At 48.5% G+C, this 20,511-nt stretch overlaps 1 protein-coding gene across 1 annotated transcript; it reads right to left on the bottom strand.

Annotated features, from left to right (window-relative positions):
• Nucleotides 1–16,800: 16,800 nt before the first annotated feature.
• Nucleotides 16,801–19,343, bottom strand: DPRX (divergent-paired related homeobox; the record flags this gene model as incomplete). Its single annotated transcript, XM_081273587.1, has 3 exons — nt 16,801–17,340; nt 18,640–18,794; nt 19,316–19,343. 3 exons carry the CDS (start codon nt 19,341–19,343, stop codon nt 16,801–16,803), a joined length of 723 nt encoding a protein of 240 aa, XP_081129713.1.
• Nucleotides 19,344–20,511: the final 1,168 nt, after the last annotated feature.

Here is a 20,511-nt window from a genome sequence, read left to right on the forward strand (position 1 = left end):
GAGAAGGCAGGTCAATTGTAGAACAGCTGCCTACCATGTGCCAGCCCCGGGTTCTATCCCTGCACTCCAGGAAAATAAAGATAACAAAGAGCAGAGGCCAGAGGACACGGCGTGTGCGGAGGGCATATTGGGTGTTCCTGGGGAAGGGGGGCAGCCTCAGTGAAGTCTGGAGAGTAGGAGGTGCCAGGGGAGGTGAGGGAGGGCGAGGGGGAGGGGGAGGGGGAGGGGGATTACTTACTCAGCCGTACTCCAACCTCAGGCAGGAAAAAGACTGTGGTCCTGGGAGCTCCTTCTTTTATAGACCCAGGGTCCATTCAAGAAAGGATTTACATCTGGACACACCCATCTCTGCCCTCCAGCTTAGGCTGGTCTCTCTCTCTCTCTCTGAATAGGGTTTTCCTGTGATTTCTGAATTTTTTTTTTTTACTTGTCAATGTACCTTTATTTTATTTATATAAGATGCTGAGAATTGAACCAGGGCCTCAGACATGCCAGGCAAGCACTCTACCACTGCCATAACCCAGCCTCTGAAAAAAAAACATTTTTTTTTTTTTTTTTTTTTTTGGTGCTGGGGATTGAACCCAGGGCCTTGTGCATGCAAGGCAAGCACTCTAACAACTGAACCATATCCCCAGCCCTTTAAATACTTTTTTAAAATTGTTGATAGACCTTTTATTTATTTGCCATGCAAGAGAACTTTTATTTTTTTTTTGGTAGCAAGGACTGAACCTAGAGCGCTTCACCACTGAGTCACATCCTCAGCCTTTTCATTTTTTATTTTGAGACAGGACCTTGTTAAGGTGCTGAGGGCCTTACTAAGGTGGCGAGGCTGTCCTTGAAAACTTTCAATCCTCCTGCCTCAGCCTCCATTCTGGAACTGCATGTATGCATCACTGCCCCCAACTGAACCCTCCCCTTTCCCACCTCAACCTTATTTTCTACTTGGTCAGAGCAGTAGTTCAGAGCTTCTGAAGACAACCTGGAAAATAGAAAACTAAAGGAAGGAAATGCGGATCCAGCTCTTGGGATAAGTATTCTCTTTTGAGGTGGAGGAGACTTTAGGGTGCTGAGGAGGCCAGGGAACAGGGGTGAGGTGGGTCCATGGAGTCCCTCCTCCTTGAGTTCACAGTGCACCTGTGGCAGGACAGAAGGACACCAAGCAGGCAAGAGGAAAATAGCAAGATATCTTTCTCCTGGGTGGGCTCTGCTTAGTTTTCCTGTTTCTTCTGCACAGGGTGAACTGGGCCCCGCAGGCCTAGGACACATGTATACCAGGAAGTCAGCTAAAGACACAGGAAAAGGACCCAGAACACCTCAAGCAACATCAGTCACCGCCCAGGAGCAGTGGCCCAGGCCTGTAGATCCAGCAACATCAGAGCCCCAGGGAAAAGGATCTCAAGTTGAAGGCCAGCCTGAGCAGCTTAGTGAGACCCTGTCTCAAAATAAAAAATAAAAAGGACCAGGGATGTAGCTCAGGGCCAGAGCACCTCTGGGTTCCATCCCCAATGCCCCCAAAATAAAATAATTATTGAAAGTATGTTTGAGGATGTGTATGGGTTCCATGCACATAACACTGAATTGTATTTAAGGTAGTTGAACATTCAACACCTAGGGCTGTATGGACAAGGGAGATCTGGGAGGACTGTGTTGCCATTCCTAAATCCTTCACTGATTGTGGGGGACGAACTTTTGTGCTGGGGAACAAACCCAAGGTCTCCTGCGTTGGAGGAAAGCACTCTGACACTGAGTTAAACCTCTTGCTCCTAGCTTCTCCATTAGAAAAAAAACCACAGCTGGGGGAAAGCTCAGTGGCAGGAGGCTTCCTAGAAAGCCATCTCCAGTTCTTTCTACTTTTTAAATTTTTTTTAAATTGTGGATGAACACAATATCTTTATTTTTATTTCTTTATTTTTATGTGGTGCGTAGGATCAAACTCAGCGCCTTATGCTGGAGAGGCAAGTGCTCTACCACAGAGCTACAACCCCAGCCCCATCCTGTCTATTTTGAGACAGGGTCTCACTAAGTTCTCCAGGTTGCTTTCCAAGTTGGCATCTTTGTGCCTCAGCCTCCCAAGTCACTGGGATTACAATGTGAACCATGGTGCCCCCTGCTCATGGAATCCATGTTTGGGAATACTGCATCAATATGTAAAACAAAGCCATGTGGTGTGCACGCCTATAATCCCAGTGTTTCAGAGGCTGAGACAGGAGGATCTCAAGTTCAAAGCCAGCCTCAGCAATGGGTGAGGTGTTAAGCAGCTCAGTGAGACCCTGTCTCTAATTAAAATATAAAGTAGGATGGGGGATGTGGCTCAGTGGTTGAGTGTCCCTGAGTTCAATCTCTGGTACCAAAAAAAAAAAAAAAAAAGAGTAAAATAAATGTCCTCAGGTGATCTGGAGACATACATGCAGGAACACTAAATTCCAGACCTGGTCTGCTGTGGGAGCCTATTTCCCATTTCCCTGCGGCATTCCGCTTGCAGGCTCCCTTTCCATGCCCAAGGGACACTGAGCTTCCCCAACAAGTACAAGGTGATAAGGGCTTTAGCCTTAAAAACTGTTGTTCTGTTGTTTCCAGGAAACTGGTCAGTCCGGAAAGCTGCTTCTATCTGCCAAAAAGGACTGGAATCCCACCGTCCCACCATCTGTGGGCTACCTTTTTTTTTTTTTTTTTTTTTGCACTGGGGATTGACCCAGGGGTGCTTTACCACTAAGCTACATCCCCAGGCCTTATTTTTATTTTGAGGCAAGGTCTTGTGGTTGCTGAGGCTGTCTCAAACTTGAGGTCCAGATCCTTCTGCTTCAACAGCCCACCCCGCCCATTACTGGACTATCACCAGGTCCAGCGGAGAGAGCTGGATTTCAATGAAAAGTGCTCCTTTTTTTTCTTTTCTTTTCTTTTCTTTCTTTCTTTCTTTTTTTTTTTTTTTTTGTCAAAGAAAACTACAGTGAATGTCTTGGCTTTCCGCTTTCCAGTGTCTTCTTTGCTTAAAAGGGGTGCGCTCCTGGGCTGGGGTGCAGGGACACAGTTGACAGGTTGGCAAACGAGGTTAAAGAAGAAAAAGACCAAACTAGAAAACCAGGAAGGTCAATGCTAGTGATGGCCAGGGGTCCCTGACCTGCCTGGGAAGCATTCATTCCCTGTCCACTCCTGGCTCTTCCATTTCATACTGACTCAAATCAAAGATGAAAAGGACTGGGGATGTGGCTCTGTGTTAAAGAACTCCTGGGTTCAGTCTCTAGCAAGGTAAAAACTGAACAGCCAGAGGCAATGGTGCCCCCTGGGTCTACTAGGCATTTGGTTTGAGGGGAAGCTTTTCTGGGTGGATGGGTCCCTTCTTCATGGCTTGGCCACCATTGGAAGAAGCCTCCAAGTAGGAACAAAGTGAGCAAGACTGTTGTCATCTACATTCCAGACTGTTCCGATCGCACCATCCCGAGACGTGGCTTCTCCCCTCCTACGTCCCCAGCCCTGTCTCTATGACCTCCACCATGATGCTATTGACTTTGGAACTCACTCCTTTACTTTCAGCTGGCCTCAAACTCTTGCTCCTCCTGTCTCCCCCTCTGGAGTCCCTTCAGGCCTTGGCCATCATGCCCAACTGTATTTGTTTTATTTATTTATTTTTCTCCCCCCACCTTTTTTTTTGTTTGTTTTGGTACTGTGAATTGAACCCACCTGCGCTTTGCCACAGCACCACATCCCCAGCCCTTTTAATTTTTTATTTTTTTTATTTTTTTTATTTTGGGCCTTGCTAAATTGCTAAGGCTAGGCTTAAAATTGCAATTCTCCTGCCTCAGCCTCCTGCATCACGGGGATTACAGGCATGTGGTCCATGACTGTTATCCCAGAAGCTGGGGAGGCTGAGGCAGCAAGATCATGAGTTCAAAGCCAGCCTCAGCCTCTCTTAGCAAAGGAGAGGCGTTAAGCAACTCAATGAGACCCTGTCTCTAAAACACAAAATAGGGCTGCAGATGTGGCTCAGTGGTCAAGTGTCCCGGAGTTTAATACCCTGTATAAAACAACAACAACAACAACAACAAAACAAGTCACCTCCATGCTGGGCAAGGTGGCACATCCCTATATTCTCAGCTGTTAGGGAGGCTGAGGCAGATCACAAGTAGACACCAACTTGGGCAATGTAGTCAGACTCACTGCCTCGATCTTTTTTTTTTTTTTTTTTTTTTTTTTTTTTTTTTTGTGGTGCTGGGGATTGACCCAGGCCTTGTGCATGGGAGGCAAGCACTCCACCTGTGAGCTATGTCCCCAGCCCTGTCTCTGGGGTTTGAGTCTCAGTAAGTACTGCAACAACATGAAGAAAAAGTCACCTCCACAAGCTGGTGCCCGTCACAGGTGGCGACCCCAGGGCAGTCTCCCATTACTTTGCACAACACACAACTTAAGTGGGATGATCACTGGCAGTACTTGAGTACTTATTTTTTACTTTCCTCTCTTCCCCTTGCCTGTTTCACTCAGGAGCATCTGGGTGATCCTATCAGTTGGGCTCAGGCTGAACCAGGCAGGACAGGAGGTGAGAAGACAAAGAGACCCTAGGACCCCCAGGGAAAAGCATTCCAATGGAAATCTGCAAACTGCTGGGGGGGTGGTGGGGTGGGGGCTGGGACCCAGGGAGCCTCCTGGGGCTATTTCCTGGGGAAGGCCAGGCCCTCATTTGCAAGTCCTAGGCCCCATCCAAGGCTCCCCCCTCCCACCCAAATCCAGAATACCTGCATTTCTCCCTGCAGGAACTTCTGGGTCACATCCTCTCTAGAGCTTTAGAACCTTAATAGCAAGACACACCCTAATCTCCTCACTCTTCCAGCAAGTCCCCAGGCATCGGCTTGAGGCTATAAACCCATTTTGATTCCTCAAAAAAGTTGAGATAGCTGATTAGCCAGGGGCCTAGGAAGAACCAAGGGCATTTGGGAGGAGTTTGGGAGGAACATATTCTTTTTTAATACCAAATACTAAGCTCCTAGAGGTCTTGGACGGCTTCATGTTTTTTTGTTTGTTTTGTGGTACTGGAGATGAAACCCAGGAGTTGGGCTGGGGATGTGGCTCAAGCGGTAGCAGGCTCGCCTGGCATGCGTGCGGCCCGGGTTCGATCTTCAGCACCACATACCAACAAAGATGTTGTGTCCGCCGAAAAGTAAAAAATAAATATTAAAAAAAATTCTCTCTCTCTCTATCGCTCTCTCTTTAAAAAAAAAAAAAAAAAGAAACCCAGGAGTTCTGGGAACTGCATCCCAGTCCTTTATATTTTGATAGAATCTCACTAAATGGGGATGTTTTTATTTTATGCACTAATATGTCCAAGTATTTTCAAGGTCTCAATGTGGACTTGCAGTTTTGAGCTAAAAGATCTTTATTTACACAATAAAAGGGCCCTTAATTTGTCGTATTTGTTTCAAGATTCACCTTCTGGTTGGTGCTTCCTCAAAAAGTTAAACCAGAATTACCAAGATGTAGTAATTCCACATCTGTGTCTACATCTAAAACACTGAGAACAGCGTCCTGGAGAGGTGTGGGTACGTCCATGTTTCCAGAGGCATTACGGTCATTAGTCAGAAGTGACCCAAGTGTCCACCAATGCAGAACAGGTCTTGCAGAAGCTGCTCTTGCTAAAAGCACTGACTGTCCACGTGGACCTTGCAGATGCCCAGTGGCACCCCTGCCTTCACCTTACATCCGCCCCCTTCCTTACCTTACACTTGGAGTCGGTCCTGTTCAAGTCTGCACTTAGGCATGTTAATCATTTCAGCAGTGTTCATCTGAAAACCAGTAACACAGGGTTTATTAGCTCCAAATTTATCTACCCTATCTCATCTCCCTCAAGACAGAGACTTGCAGGGACTTTTACATCCTGTTCCAGACCCCTGGAGTGGCGCCTGGAAGTCTCCCGTCCCTGCCCTACACAGTGCGGGTTTGCAGGCACATCACCCCACAACCACAGGCCTCTGCCCCAAGCAGGAGCTGACATTTCCTAGGAACGGGCTGCCCCTTGCAGGATCACAGTTCTGACAGATGAACTTCCTAAGAGAAAAGCAGAAGAAGCCACCTCACAGGAGCAAGAATGATCAGCCAGACCATAGTTTGACTAAAGCTGCTCAGCTATGCAGAGCTCTGGCCCCCTGCCAATTCTCCCTCTATTTAAACCTGTCATTTGCCAGAGAGGTGGCACAGCACCTGCAATCCCAGTGACTCGGGAAGCTGAGTATTATATATGGAAATTGACAAGCCCCCAAAATAGTGAGACCTGGGAAAGGAGAGTGAGAAGGAAAGTCATACATTAAGAGCATTGATCCTTTCCCAATTATTCTTTCCGGGGGTGGGTGGGGGGGAATAAAACAAACCCTGAGGAAGAGGTGTCCATCAAACCCAGGAAGACATTCTCTGCAAAGAGGCCAAAGCATTAATCCTTCTGTGAACAAATCCTTTTCAGAACTGACCACTGACCCTCCACCAGATCCAGTAAGATAAATCCCAGAGATTGACTGCTGACCCTAGACTCTTTCCCATCTCACCCAATAAAATAGACCCCAAATTCCTGAGTGTCCAACCCGACCAGCTCCTTCATTCAGTTGCCTCTCAGTATCAGCTCCATAAGCCCAGTCCCTTCCTTTGTTCAGTGGCTCATTTCCCACCAGGAAAGGGGGTCCATTCCTGTAGGGATAGTTCCATCCCTGAATAAAGGCTGAAATGATCCATGAAGTTTGCACCCAGCCTGGTCTCTGTCCTAACACGGAGATGGGAGAATGGCAAGTTCAAGGGTAGCTTGGCCAACTAAATGAGACCCTGTCTCAAAATAAAAATGACAAGGGCTGGGGGTGGGTATAGCTTGGTGGCCAAGCACCCCTGAGTTCCATCCCTCCTGCTGAACGGAATAAATAAGCCACCCACAGCTCCTGCAGCAGCCTGGAGACAGGGCCCAGGGGCTGGACCCCACTTGGCCTCCCTAATATGGCCATGGAGTTCTGTGCCTCCTTTCACCACGACCTTTTCTGTTGGGTTTTTGGTGTGAGTGGACAGACCTGGTTTGCTAGATCTCCCAGAGTCAGGCCTCTGGCTCCCGACTCTAACAATCATTTGAACAGAGAAACAGACTGTGCTATGTATACACAAGGAAAATTCTTTTTTTTTTTTTTTTTTTTTTTAGAGAGAGTGAGAGAGGAGAGAGAGAGAGAGAGAGAGAGAGAGAGAGAGAGAGAATTTTTTAAAATATTTATTTATTTATTTTAATATTTTTATTTTTTAGTTCTCGGCGGACACAACATCGTTGTTTGTATGTGGTGCTGAGGATCGAACCCGGGCCGCACGCATGCCAGATGAGCACGCTACCACTTGAGCCACATCCCCAGCCCCGAATATTTATTTTTTAGTTCTCGGTGGACACAACATCTTTGTTGGTATGTGGTGCTGAGGATCGAACCCCGGCTGCACGCAGGCCAGGTGAGCGCGCTACTGCTTGAGCCACATCCCCAGCCCAAGGCAAATTCTTAAGCCTTACCAAAGAATGGAACCCTAACCCACTCTACAACCTATAAAAACCCTAAACACACACTAAGTAAAAATAAGCCAGACGTGAAAGAACAGGCAGCATATGGTTCCACAAGAATGAGGTGGACAGAGAAGGCCGATTCACAGAAACAAAGCAGATCTGAGGCTGGGCTGGCCTGGGGGACGAGTGTCCTGTGTCAATAGGCAATAGGTTTCTCTTTAGGATGAGTTCTGAGATGGGTTCTGCAGGTGTTTGCAGACAGACTTTACTTAAAATTACCGAATGTCACACTTAACCTGGTTAAAACAGTTAATTTCAATGTGTGCCAGTAGCCCTGAGGAGGAGGATCATTTGAGCATAGGAGTTTTGGAGCCACAATCCCAGCCCGAGGCTGGCCTTGAACTTGTGGTCCTCCAGCCTCAGCTTCCCGCAGTTGTGGGGATTACTGGAGTGCATCACCACACCCGACTGGAGTCAGATAATCTTGAGGTGGGTTAATTCTCTACCAACTTAGTGAGGCCCTAAACTTCGGGAGACCCTGTCTCAAAACAGAAAATACAAAGGGCTGGGGATGTGGATCAGTGGTAAGGCCCTTGGGTTCAATGCCTAGTGCCTGCACCACACCTCCATCCCCCCACCCCGGGGGTTGGGGGAAACCCACAAAATGCACAAGATACTTCTGAAACATCCAACCATGCTAAGGGCCCCATGACAATGGGTAGCATCCTGGCCAGCTTATAAAGGAGGGATAAAATGGTGTCACAATCTCAATGTGGTTACCGTTTTCACTGAACCTAATTGCTGTACGCTGTAGGAATCAGGCTGTGATCCCCCCACCCCCAGGTGGGTGGGGAGGTTGAATTCAGGGGGCACTCAATCACTGAGCCACATCCCCAGCTCTATTTTGTATTTTATTTAGAGACAGGGTCTCAACGAGTTGCTTAGTGCCTCACCATTTCTGAGACTGGCTTTGAATTTGTGATTCTCCTATCCCAGCTTCCTGAGCCAATGGGATTATAGGCATGTGCTGCAAGGCCAGACCGTGATCATTGAAATAGACAACTTTAAAATATTCCTTCCTAGCTTTGCATGTGCTAGTCAAGTGCTCCACTATTGGGCTACACCCCCAGCCCTTTCTCTAGAGACAGGGCCTCTAGTTGCCCAGGCTGTCCTTAAATTTGAGATCCTCCTGCCTCAGTCTCCCAAGATGCAAGATTACAGTTAGTTATGCACTACCTTGTCCAGATCTTTTACTTATTTGTTTATTTTGGTACCAGGGTTTGAATGCAGGGGTGCTTAATCACTGAGCCCCAATCCCAGTCCTTTTTATTTATTTTTTTTTATTTTGAGACAAGGTCTTGCTAAGTTCCTTAGGGCCTCACTAAATTGCTGGGGCCAGCTTCAAACTTGGGACCCTCCTTCCCCAGCCTCCAGTTTTGCTTGGATGATAGGTGTGTCTGGCTAGTTCTGTAGATCTTGAGGCACATCTGAAGTTCTCTAAGGGTAGGGACAAAGACATGACTAGAGGAACCTCCAGGGAGCTCCTGCTTTCCCTAGCAAAATGGCCATTTCCAAATACAAGAGTCAACTTTGGCCTCTGCTGCTCACATGCCTTTGGGGAGGTGGAAACCCTCCATTTCACTGTGGGAAGGAGTGGAGGTGGAGTCTGTGGGAATAAGCAGCAGGGCAGAGCCCTGAGATCCCAGAGCAGAAGATGGAGCTCCAGGGCAGTTCCTGGAAGGTTCACCAGGTGTCCTGGCTTCTCCAGGAGAACCTGAGTTTTTGAAATCTTGAAAACTGGAGTGACAGCAGCCCTCAGGAATTATGCAGGAAGATTTCTGTGCTGTGGATTGTTCCATCTCCAGAACCACAGGAAAAAAGACAGTGGGCCAAAGAACTGAACAGACATTTTCCCTAAGAATATACAGAAATGTCCAACAGGAGCCAGGCATGGTGGTGTACACCTGGAATCCCTGCAACTGGGGAGGCTGAGGAAGGAGGCTCACAAATTGGAGACCAGGGCTGGGGATGTGGCTCAAGCGGTAGCGCGCTCGCCTGGCGTGCGTGCGGCCAGGGTTCGATCCTCAGCACCACATACCAACAAAGATGTTGTGTCCGCCGAGAACTAAAAAAAAATAAATAAATATTTAAAAATCTCTCTCTCTCTCTCCTCTCTCACTCTCTCTTAAAAAAAAAAAAATAAATTGGAGACCAGCCTGGGTAACTTACTGAGAACTTGTCTCAAATATAAACAAATAAACAGGACTGGGGATGTGGCTCGGTGGTAGAGTACTCAGGGTTTTAAACATCTCCCATATTGCAAGAGGGGAAAAAAAGAAAAATAAAAAGCAAGAAATAAATGCCTCACGGGGTATATGAAAAGTTGTCCGACATTGTTAAGCATCAGGAAACTCCAAATTAAATTAAATCCACAATATTAGCTATCACCTTATACCTTAAGAATGGTTATTCTCAAAAACACAAAAGATTTGTGTTAGGAAATGAGGAAAAAAAAACCCAACCACCATTGATGTTATTGATATTTCACTTTAATATACTGAAAAAAAAGGGCTGAGGTTGTGGCTCAGTGGTAGAGCATTCGCCTAGCGCGTGCAAGGCCCTGGGTTCAATCCTCAGCACCACATAAAAATAAGTAAATAAAATAAAAGTATACACAACTAAAAAATAAACATGAAAAAAAAATCTGGAAAAAAAAATATCAGCTTTGGGGCCAGGGATGTAGCTCAGTGGCAGAGCACTTGCCTAACATGTATGAGAGCCTGGATTCCATCCCCGGTCCCAAAATTGAGGGTGTGTGTATGGGGGGGGGGGGATGTTGGAGGTCATGTGGATAAAAAGGAACACAATCGATGGCAATGTACTTGGTAACAGCCATTGTGGAAATGGGTATGGAGAGTCCTTAGGTATTAAAAACACAACTACCATAGGATCCAGCAATCCCACTTCTGGGTATTTATTCAAAGGAAGTGACACTGGTATGTGGAAGAGATGTCTGAGCTCAGTGCGCGCGGGTGTGGCGCCATCCGGGTTGGAACACGCTCAGGGGCGTGGACCGAGGTGATGCGCAAAAGGAGAAGCTGACGTCCATGCGCTGGGGCACCGCGCGGTGGAGAGGAGACGCAGGCTGCAGGCTCACAGGGAAGGGACCTGGCGCGCGCGAGCCGGGGTGCGGACACCGGTGGAAGGTAAATTCCCTAATTTCTCTAGGAAGGGAGGCCAACTCATCTCCGCTGAGATGAAAAATTTCTGAAAAATTTCCGGTTTGGGCACAATAGGCAGCCAGAAAACCTCTCAGGGGTCACTCCAGTTAAACTGGACTAACTGGGGCGGCAGGAAATAACCACACTGGCGTTTTCATCACTCTGATTCTAATCCGAAATTGTCCAGTCATAGTCTGTGAACCACATCCTGGCCCTGGCCTGGGGTAGTATAACCAGTGAGCTTTAAAAAGTTCTCATAAATTTTAGACAGTGCCAGGCACGTGGTGCATGTCAGCAAGCCAGAGGCTGAGGTATGAGGATCCCAATTTCAAGGCCAGCCTCAAAAATTTAGTGAGCTAAGATACCATCTCACTCCAGTAAGAATGGCAGCCATTATGAAGTCAAACAATAGCAAGTGCTGGCGAGGATGTGGGGAAAAAGGTACACTTGTACATTGCTGGTGGGACTGCAAATTGGTGCGGCCAATTTGGAAAGCAGTATGGAGATTCCTTGGAAAGCTGGGAATGGAACCACCATTTGACCCAGCTATTCCCATTCTCAGACTATCCCAAAAGACCTAAAAAGAGCATACTACAGGGACATAGCTACATCAATTCACAATAGCTAGACTGTGGAACCATCCTAGATGCCCTTCAATAGATGAATGGATTAAAAAATGTGGCATTTATACACAATGGAATATTACTCAGCACTAAAAAAATAACAAGATCATGGCATTTGCAGGGAAATGGATGGCATCAGAGCAGATTTTGCTAAGTGAAGTTAACCAATCTCTAACAAACAAAGGCCGAATGTCTTCTCTGATATAAGGGGGATTGCTAGGTTTCTGTTCTCGCAACTAAAAGGCTCAGGGGTCACTTCAGTTAAACTGGGCTAACTGGGCTGCAGGAAATGACCACACAAGAGACACAAATACCCTTTCTTTGGGGTCACTACGACAGCTCCTTGACCTTAAGGGTCCGCAGGAAGAGAGAGAGCAAGAGCCTTTTATTGAGGAGAAGCCATTCAAATGAGGCAAGGGGTCAGGTTTCAGGGGACTGAGTATCTTCTTGATGTCCACTGTCAGCAGGTTGACTGACACCTGGGTAGGCCACACCCAAGGGCACAGTAAGAGAAGGGGACACACACAAGGCACTTCCATGGAAGGAAGATTCTATCCTAAACAGGGCAAGGGGTTATATTACAAAGGGACAGGTGAGCCTAGCTCCACCCTTGGGGCTGTAGCAAGCCTAAGCAATTTAGGGAGACTCCTTGCTCAAAACAAAACTAAGGGGCTGGGGATGTGGCTCAAGCGGTAGCGCACTTGCCTGGCATGTGTGTGGCCCGGGTTCGATCCTCAGCACCACATACAAACAAAGATGTTGTGTCCGCCAAAAACTAAAAAGTAAATATTTTAAAAAAACTTCTCTCTCTCTAGAAAAATAAAAAATAAAAATAAAAAAATCTTTAAACAAAACTGAAGGGCTGTGGATGTGGCCGACTGGTGGGACAATCGCCCTGACTGCCCCAGGGCCTGGGTTCTGTCTTCAGCAGCACAGATCAAAAACATTGGATGTACACACACGTGAAGGTATGCACCTGCACGCCATGTCCATATGTATACTTGGCTTTTCTGAAGACACCTGCTTGGTAACACTGCCCTGGGACCTGGGCATAGAGTGGCCAGGAAAAGGCTTGGGAACAGTACTGCACAGTGAGTCCAGGCCTGCAGTCTTCTGCTCTCACTGGGAATTAGAGCCTGAGTATGCCTAAGACAATTACGAATTTTGATAAATGAACTAATTGGTTACCATTGGAATAATGGAGAACCCAAAGAGATGTTCCCTACCCTCTCTGGGTTACTGGGAATTGTACCCAGGGGTGCTCTACCACTGGGCTACACTCTTAGGACTTTTAGTTGTTGTTGAAATAGGGTCTCCCTAAGTTGCCAGGAATGGTCTTGAACTTGTGATCCTCCTGCTCGGATCTGTGGTGCATGCCTGTGGTCCCTGGGACTCCAGAGCTGAGGCAGGAGTGTGGCAATTTAGGGGCCCACCTGGGAGGGCCTAAGCCAGTTGGTGAGACCCTGTCTCCAAAATATAAAAGGTCTGGGGGCGTGGCCCAGTGGTATCATGCTCCAGGGTTAAGTCCACAGTATCTAAAATAAAAGCCAGGGCTGGGGTTGTGACTCAGGTGCTAAAGCGCTCGCCTAGCACGTGTGAAGCACTGGATTTGATCCTCAGCAACACAAAAATAAAAAGTATAGGTATTATGTCCACCTACAACTAAAAAAAAAAAAATATATATATATATATATATATATATATATATATTTTTTTTTTTAAAGAGAGAGTGAGGGGGGGGGAGAGAGAGAGAGAGAGAGAGAGAGAGAGAGAGAATTTTAATATTTTATTTCTTAGTTTTCGGCAGACACAACATCTTTGTTTGTATGTGGTGCTGAGGATCGAACCCGGGCTGCGCGCATGCCAGATGGGCGCACTACCACTTGAGCCACATCCCCAGCCCCTAAAAATATATATATTAAAAATATAGGTAAAGACCAAAAAAATTTTGTTGTTGTTTTTGTACCTGAACTCAGGCACATCTGACCACTGAGCCACATTCCCAGCCCTATTTTGTATTTTATTTAGAGACAAGGTCTCACTGAGTTGCTTAGTGCCTTGCTTTTGCTGAGGCTGGCTTTGAACTCAGGATCCTGCTGTCTCAGCTCAGGAGTTGCTGGGATTATAGGTGTGAGTCACTGTGCCTGACCAAAAACAAAAATTTTTTTTAAACATTTTTTTTGAGAGATTTTTTTTTCTTTTTAGAGAGAAATTTATTATTTATTTTTTAGTTCTCGGCGGACACAACATCTTTATTTGTATGTGGTGCTGAGGATCGAACCCGGGCCACATGCATGCTAGGCGAGCGCGCTACCACTTGAGCCACATCCCCAGCCCCCGAAACAAAATTTTGACTCAGTTTTCTTCAGCCATCTGAGAACAAAGGTTTTTTTTTTTTTTTTGTACCAGGGATGTAGCCCAGGGGTGCTCAACCCCTAAACCACATCCCCAGCCCTTTTCATTTTTGTTTTTTTGAGGTGGGGGTCTTGCTGGCTTGCTCAGCCTCGCTAAGTTGCTGAGGCTGGCTTTGAATTTGTGATCCTCCTGCCTCAGCCTCCTTAGTCGCTGGGATTTTGGGGCATGTGCGACTGTTCCTGGCCAAACATTGTACTCCCATTAAGGTGAATGAAACTCCCTAATGAAACAGCAAATGGAAGGAAGCAGAAGTAGAAAGATTTTCTCTGAAGCTCAACAACAGGCAAAACTCAGGCATGGTGACAGAATGCTGATTTCCCCTGGGGGACCTCAATGACATATGCCAGCACACATTTTATAAGAACATATGGGACCAGCCAGGTATGGAGTTGTGTGCCTGTGATCCCACAGCTGGGGAGGCTGAGGCAGGAGAATCCCAAACTCAAGGCCAGCCTTGGCAACTTAGTGATTACCTAAGCAACTTAGAGAGACCCTGTCTCAAAACAAAAATAAAAAGGGGCTGGGATGTGGCTCAGAGGTAAAGTGCCCAGTATCATGCCCTCACAAAAAGGTGGGGATGATAATAAGATAGTAGCAATACTAACAAAATGAAGAAGGCCTGGAACAGGAAACAAAGGTCCCTGAGGGACTGTGCCCAGCTCGAGCAAACATGAGACCAAGCAGACGTGGGCAGCCGGCTCCCAGTGCAGCGAGGCAGGTCGGCTGCGAGGCCACCCTGCCTTCTCCAGGTGTCCCCATTCCAGGCTGCCCATGGCGCCCGGCCCCAGCCCTGCTCCCGCCACCAGTGCAGACTCACCCGCTGTGGGGAACAAGCGCTCAGGCTCTTCCACACCTGGACCCCCGCCTTTGCTCACCCTTTCACTTCCTCCGGAGGTTTCTCCTTGGGTCTTAGGAGGTCTCTGGGAGATCCTGGCTGTGGTTGGCTTTCCAGGGCTTTGACCTTTGTGAAGTACAACTGGTCAAATCAGGGCGCCTCCTGGGATCCAGGAACTGGGTTTAACAGCTCCCGGGTGATTCTTATCCTGATCATCAAGTCTGGGAAATGCTGAGCCCGTAGGGAAGGTCCCCGGCCAGGGCTAAGCTCTTCTACTGTGGCTTTCCTGGGTCCCTGTCTCTCCATCTCTATCTGCCTCCTTCCTTCTACCTTTCTGTGTCCCTTGACCACTTTTTTTTTTCTTTCAAAACATGTTTTGCAACAGTACCACGTGACAGGATCTGCTCTCAGAAGGAAGATGCGGAGTGGGGGTGCTGTCCCTTCTCACCTTAAGGAGAAAGACTCCAGGCAATCGGTAAATACTCCACACTCAAAACCAGGTAAAGGGGCTAGAGATACAGCTCCGTTGGTAGAGTGCTTGCCTCACACACACAAGGCCCTGGGTCCATCCCCAGCACCACACACCATAGTAAAAATCCTGGGTAAAAAGCCAGGCACAGTGATGCACACCTGTAATCCCAGCAGCTCAGGTGGCTGAGGCAGGAGGAGCACAAATTCAAGGCCAGGCTCAGCAATTTAGCAAGGCCCTAAGCAAGTTAGGGAGACACCTTGTCTCAGACTAAAAAGTGCTGGGGATGTGGCTCCATGGTTAAGTGACCTGGGTTCAGTCCCTGGTACCAAAAAAAAAAAAAAAAAAAAAAAGCAAAAATTCCTGTGGAGTACAGGCTTGTAATCCCAGTGGATTACGGTGAGGCTGAGCCAGGATGGGCAACTTTGTGAGATACTGTCTTAGAACAAGACATAAATAAAAGGACTGGGGATGTAGCTCAGTGGTAGAGCACCCCTGGGTCCATGCCTGGTACTACAAAGTAAAACACAAAACTACATAAAAATCCATGAACTGCAGAGGAAACCAATGGACTCCAGCCTTACTTTTTTTTTTTTTTTTTGGTGCTGGGATTGAACCCAGGGCCTTGTGCATGTGAGACAAGCACTCTACTAACTGAGCTACATCCCCAGCCCTCTTTTGTATTTTATTTAGAAACAGGATCCTGCAGAGCTGCTTAGGCCTTGTTCCATTGCTGAGGCTGGCTTTGAACTTGCGATCCTGTTGCCTCAGCCCCCAAGCTGCTGGGATCATAGGTGTGCATCCCTACACCCAGCTCCATCTCCTCCATTCTTTCCACCATGGGGCAGCCACTAAGGTTGGCACTGCGAGTTTTTCCCCCTGCTTTGGAAGTTCATGGAAGTGGAGGTAGGAAGGCTTTGTGTTCTCTAAAGGGAACAGCTGCAGTCTGAGCTTACTGCCTCTGTGTGATGGCTCCCACCAGGAGGCTGTCCTGCCATGTGCCCCGATGTGACACAGCAAGCAGAGTGGATCCTACCAGAGAAACTTGGAGCCTCCAAAACTGAGCTAGATTAAAGGTAGCCTACACCAGGAATGTCATGATGGGGACCAAAAGCATGCCAGGGTGCAGAGGGCATGCAGACGAGTGTGCAGAAGCAAGGAATCCCAGGACTGTGATCACCCAGGAGCCCAACAATTCACAGCTACATAAAGCCCTTTGCTACAGGCGGAGGAGAGAATGAGACATTTTAGGGCAATAGTAAATGACACTTATTTATTGATTTATTTGTGATCCGAACCCAAGAGCACTTAGCCATTGAACCATTCCCTCTCCTTAAGTGGCTTAAGGCTGGGTCAGGTGTCACCACACTTGGTAGCATTTGTCTTGAGAACTCACTTGGGCTTGGTCTATTAAAAACCCCAAATTGAGCCTGGTAGAGTGGTGCAGGCCTATAATCCTAGCCATTCTGGAGGCTGAGGCAGGAGGATCAATCACAAATTCAAGGCCAGCCTCAGCAACTTAGCTGATGCTCTGTCATTAAGTAATAAATATGAAAAAGGAGAGACGTGCTTAGCGGTGGGTGCCCAGGATTCCTCTCCAGTATTAAAACAACAGCAGCAAAAATACCCTGCCGAACTCCACACGCCATTCTCCAGGAGGGCCTGAGACCCAGCCACCCACTATGCCAGTCTTTGTTCCTCACTGGGGGACAGCACCCGCTTCCCAGAGCTCCCCATGGTCACGTGGCCTCCCTGCTGGGCACGGAGGAGTGGTGGTGAGCCGTGCAGCCTGGAGGGCACCGAGGGGGTTCTGAAATCTGCTGGAGGAAGTACACGGTGGGGTCCCGGCAGCAGCCAAAGTGGATCATTTTGTGGCTCCCGGCGTGGACTGTGTGCATCTTGAAAGGGGGGCATATGCTGAGCTGGAAGGAGGGGGTCTGGCGGTTGGTGTAGACTGGGGCCGCGAGGCAGGGACCCAGCTCCGGCTCTCGAGGGGCTGCGACTGCCCTGCTCCAGGTGGGCCCGGCCTTGGCTTGGGGCTCCGCAGTCTCCCGCTGGGGGGCTTGGGGCTCCGCAGTCTCCCGCTGGGGGGCTTGGGGCTCCGCAGACTCCCGCTGGGGGGCTTGGGGCTCCGCAGTCTCCCGCTGGGGGGCTTGGGGCTCCGCAGACTCCCGCTGGGGGGCTTGGGGCTCCGCAGACTCCCGCTGGGGGGCCTCCTGCTTCTGCTGGACGTGCAGTTTTTGTTTCTTGAGTTTTGCTCTGTGGTTCTTGAACCAAACCTGAAGGGAAAAGAGTGAGATTCCAGAAGAGGTTTCCCTTTGCTCAGCGAAATGGGGACTTCCACGTGAGAAGAGCTGGCACCCCCCCAGCCTGATCCCAGGACAGCAGGAGAGCCTGTCTGGGCACGAAGTGAGGCAGGGACCAGGGAACCCAGAGCGGGAGGTCACAGGGCAGTGGCGCCCTCTTGTGGAGGCTCTAGGCCTGAGCTCAGCCCACTGCCCCAAATGATGGGTCCAATCAAAAGGCCACCTGACTGGTGTGACCCTTCAGCAAAGAGTAGGATCTTTTTTTGTGTGGTGCTGGGGATTGGATCCAGGGCCTTCTGCATGCGAGGCAAATACTATATCAACTGAGCTATATATCCCCAGCCCATGAGTAGGTTCTGCATTAAAAAAAAAATTGGGGGGGGGGCTTGCTTTGGCAGCACATATACTAAAATTGTAACAAAACATGGTCCCTGTGCAAGGAGGCCATGCAAATTAATGAAGTGTTCCATAGGGGAAAAGTTTTTGTTACTGGGAAGAGCACTTAACCACTGAGCCACATCCCCAGCTCTTTTTATTTTCTGTTTTGAGACAGGGTCTTTCAATATTTTGGAAATAGGCTTAACAGTAGTTTAGATAATCACTAAGTGATTATCTGAGGCTGGTCTTCAACTTGTGATCTCTCTTAGGGCCTCACTAGATTGCTGAAGACTGGCTTTGAACTTGTGGTCCTCTTGCCTCAGCCACCCAAGTTGCTGGGATTATGGGCATGCACCACTAGGCCTGCTGGTTTTTACATCTGTAAAATGGTTGGGGGCAAAATCGGAGTAAGAATATTATTTTGCGATGTGAAAACTATATGAACTTTTAAAAAATATTTTTAATTGTAGATGGACACAATACCTTTATTTTTATGTGGTGCTGAGGATTGAACCCAGTGCCTCACCTGTGTGAGGCAAGGGCTCTACCACTGAGCTATAACCCCAGCCTGAAAACTGCATGAACTTCTGACTTGTGTCCATAAGTTCCCTGGGAACACAGGTAGCCTTATTTGCCATGGACCCATGGCTGGGTCCATGCTGTGATTGCAGCCTGGCTCACAAAGCCTGGAATAGTCACTATCTTGTCCTTACAGAAAAAAACTCTGCCCATCCTCAGTGCAGGGGTCTGGAGAGGGGTGGGGGGCTATGGGTAGCAAAGTCTAGGCCTTAGGCTACTGGGACCTGGGGTGGTAGCAAAGGTCAGACCCTCCCCTAGAGGGCCGGGCTTAGGGTGGTACAGACAGGTAGCTAGAAGAGATGGTCAGCTTCCCACCTGCAGGACCGATGGGTCTAAGTTCATTTTGGAGGCCATTTGTCTCCTCAGGTTGGGGTCTGGGTACGGGTTCCTGTTGAAAATGAGGGTCAGATCTTCCAGCTGTTTCTCCGTGAACAATGTTCGCTTCTTGTGGGGACGCCTCTCTTGCTTGTCTTGGAAGGAGAGAAACAGTCCAAATGCGCAATGCTACCCATTTTGCTCAAAACTGTGACCCTGCCCTGCTTTCCAGGTGGGATAAACCTGCTTTCTGACTACATGACAAGTCCCCAGACACATCACGCACAAGCGGGAAGCAGGTCTGATTTTATTGAGCAGTTCTTGTGTATATATGCTCAGGCAGTAGCTAGGCAGATTAGAGGCAGCCACCAATACACTTTCTTGCTAACTGTCCTTGCTGCAACACAGGGCCTCATGCCCAGGGCTGTGCCTACGGGGTAAGCGTCTCAGCCTCTCGCACACCTAGCATGAGGAGAGTGGCCTGCCACTCAGACGCCATGTATGCAGTACTCCATGCACCTGTCCCCACACAACACAGCACCTCAAAACAACAGTGTCTGAGCAGCTTCTCCACCGTCCACAAGACTGGGCAGAGCCATGGCAACGTCACCCTCCCAGCCGGAGTCCCAGTGCAGCTGAGGCTCCTTGGGCCTCTGCTTCTGTCCTCCCACCTTACCTTCAGGAAGGGCCTTGGAGCCTGACATCTTGGGACTTGGATGTACGCCTGGCTCAGCCTCTGCAGTAAGAGCGGGCAAGTGAGGCACGGAGACTTAAGTACATCCCTGGACAGCCACACCCTTAGACACACCTCTTCCACCTCCTTCCCCACCCTCCTGTCTGATCCTCAGATCCTGCGGAACCCCTGGGTTTCTCCCAATCCCTGCGGCTGATCCCAGTGTTCCACAGCTGTGGCATCCTGGTGAACCCACTCCAGACTGAACATGGAAAGCCCTCCTGCTGAACACCCGAGCGGATCCCTCCACACGCTCAGAACATCAGTCTTCAGCACGGCCTGCTTTCTATGTGGCGACCACAGGATGATCCAGCCGATGGGAGCTGGCTTCCTTACCAACCACCCAGCACCCCAGGGGAGCATGTCACCCTATAGTTGCTAGCCCTGGGGAAAGAGGTGCATTGCTCTTCCACCTTCAGAGGTGGAGAATCACAGGTGCAGCCTTCTGAAGTCAGGGCAGAGTTTATTGAGCACACAGACACTTCAGTACTCAAAGTCAACCCTGAAACCCGCCCTTTGGCATCTCCTGGGAACTTGTCAAAAACACAGAGTCTCGGCAAGGTGGCAGCTGTGCAAAGCCAGCACTTAGTGTGGCCCTTTCTCCTGCTGTCAGTTGCCTTCTTCCCCAGGGCTTCCAGCAGCACCATGTGGGGAGAGATGGTGGGGAGTTCACTGGGGGGGTCCCCAGAAAGCAAAGGGTTCCTAATTATCATGGCTGTGTTCTTTTCTCTCTCTTTTTTTTTTTTTGTTTTGTTACCAGGGCCTGAACCCAGGAATGCTTTACACTGAACCACATCCCCAGCCTTTTAATTTTTTTTTTTTTTTTTGATACAGGGTCTACTAAATAGCTAAAGCTGGCCATGAACTTGCCATCTTCCTGCCTCAGCCTCTTGAATCGCAGGGATTACAGGCATGTACCACCACAACTGTGTACTTTTGATCTGAATTTTCTGGTTCTTTTTTTTTTTTTTTTTTTTGGGTACTGGGGATTGAACCCAGGAGTGCTTAACCATTGAGCCACATCTCCAGCCCTAATCTTTTAAGACAGGGCCTACCTAAATTGGCCTAGAACTCGAGATTAGCCTGCCTCACCCTCCATTTTGCAGGGATTACAGGTGTGGCCACCTTAACCAGCTATG

The sequence above is a fragment of the Spermophilus citellus genome (genome assembly GCF_964194105.1).
Source record: "Spermophilus citellus genome assembly, chromosome: 18".
NCBI lineage: Eukaryota > Metazoa > Chordata > Mammalia > Rodentia > Sciuridae > Spermophilus > Spermophilus citellus.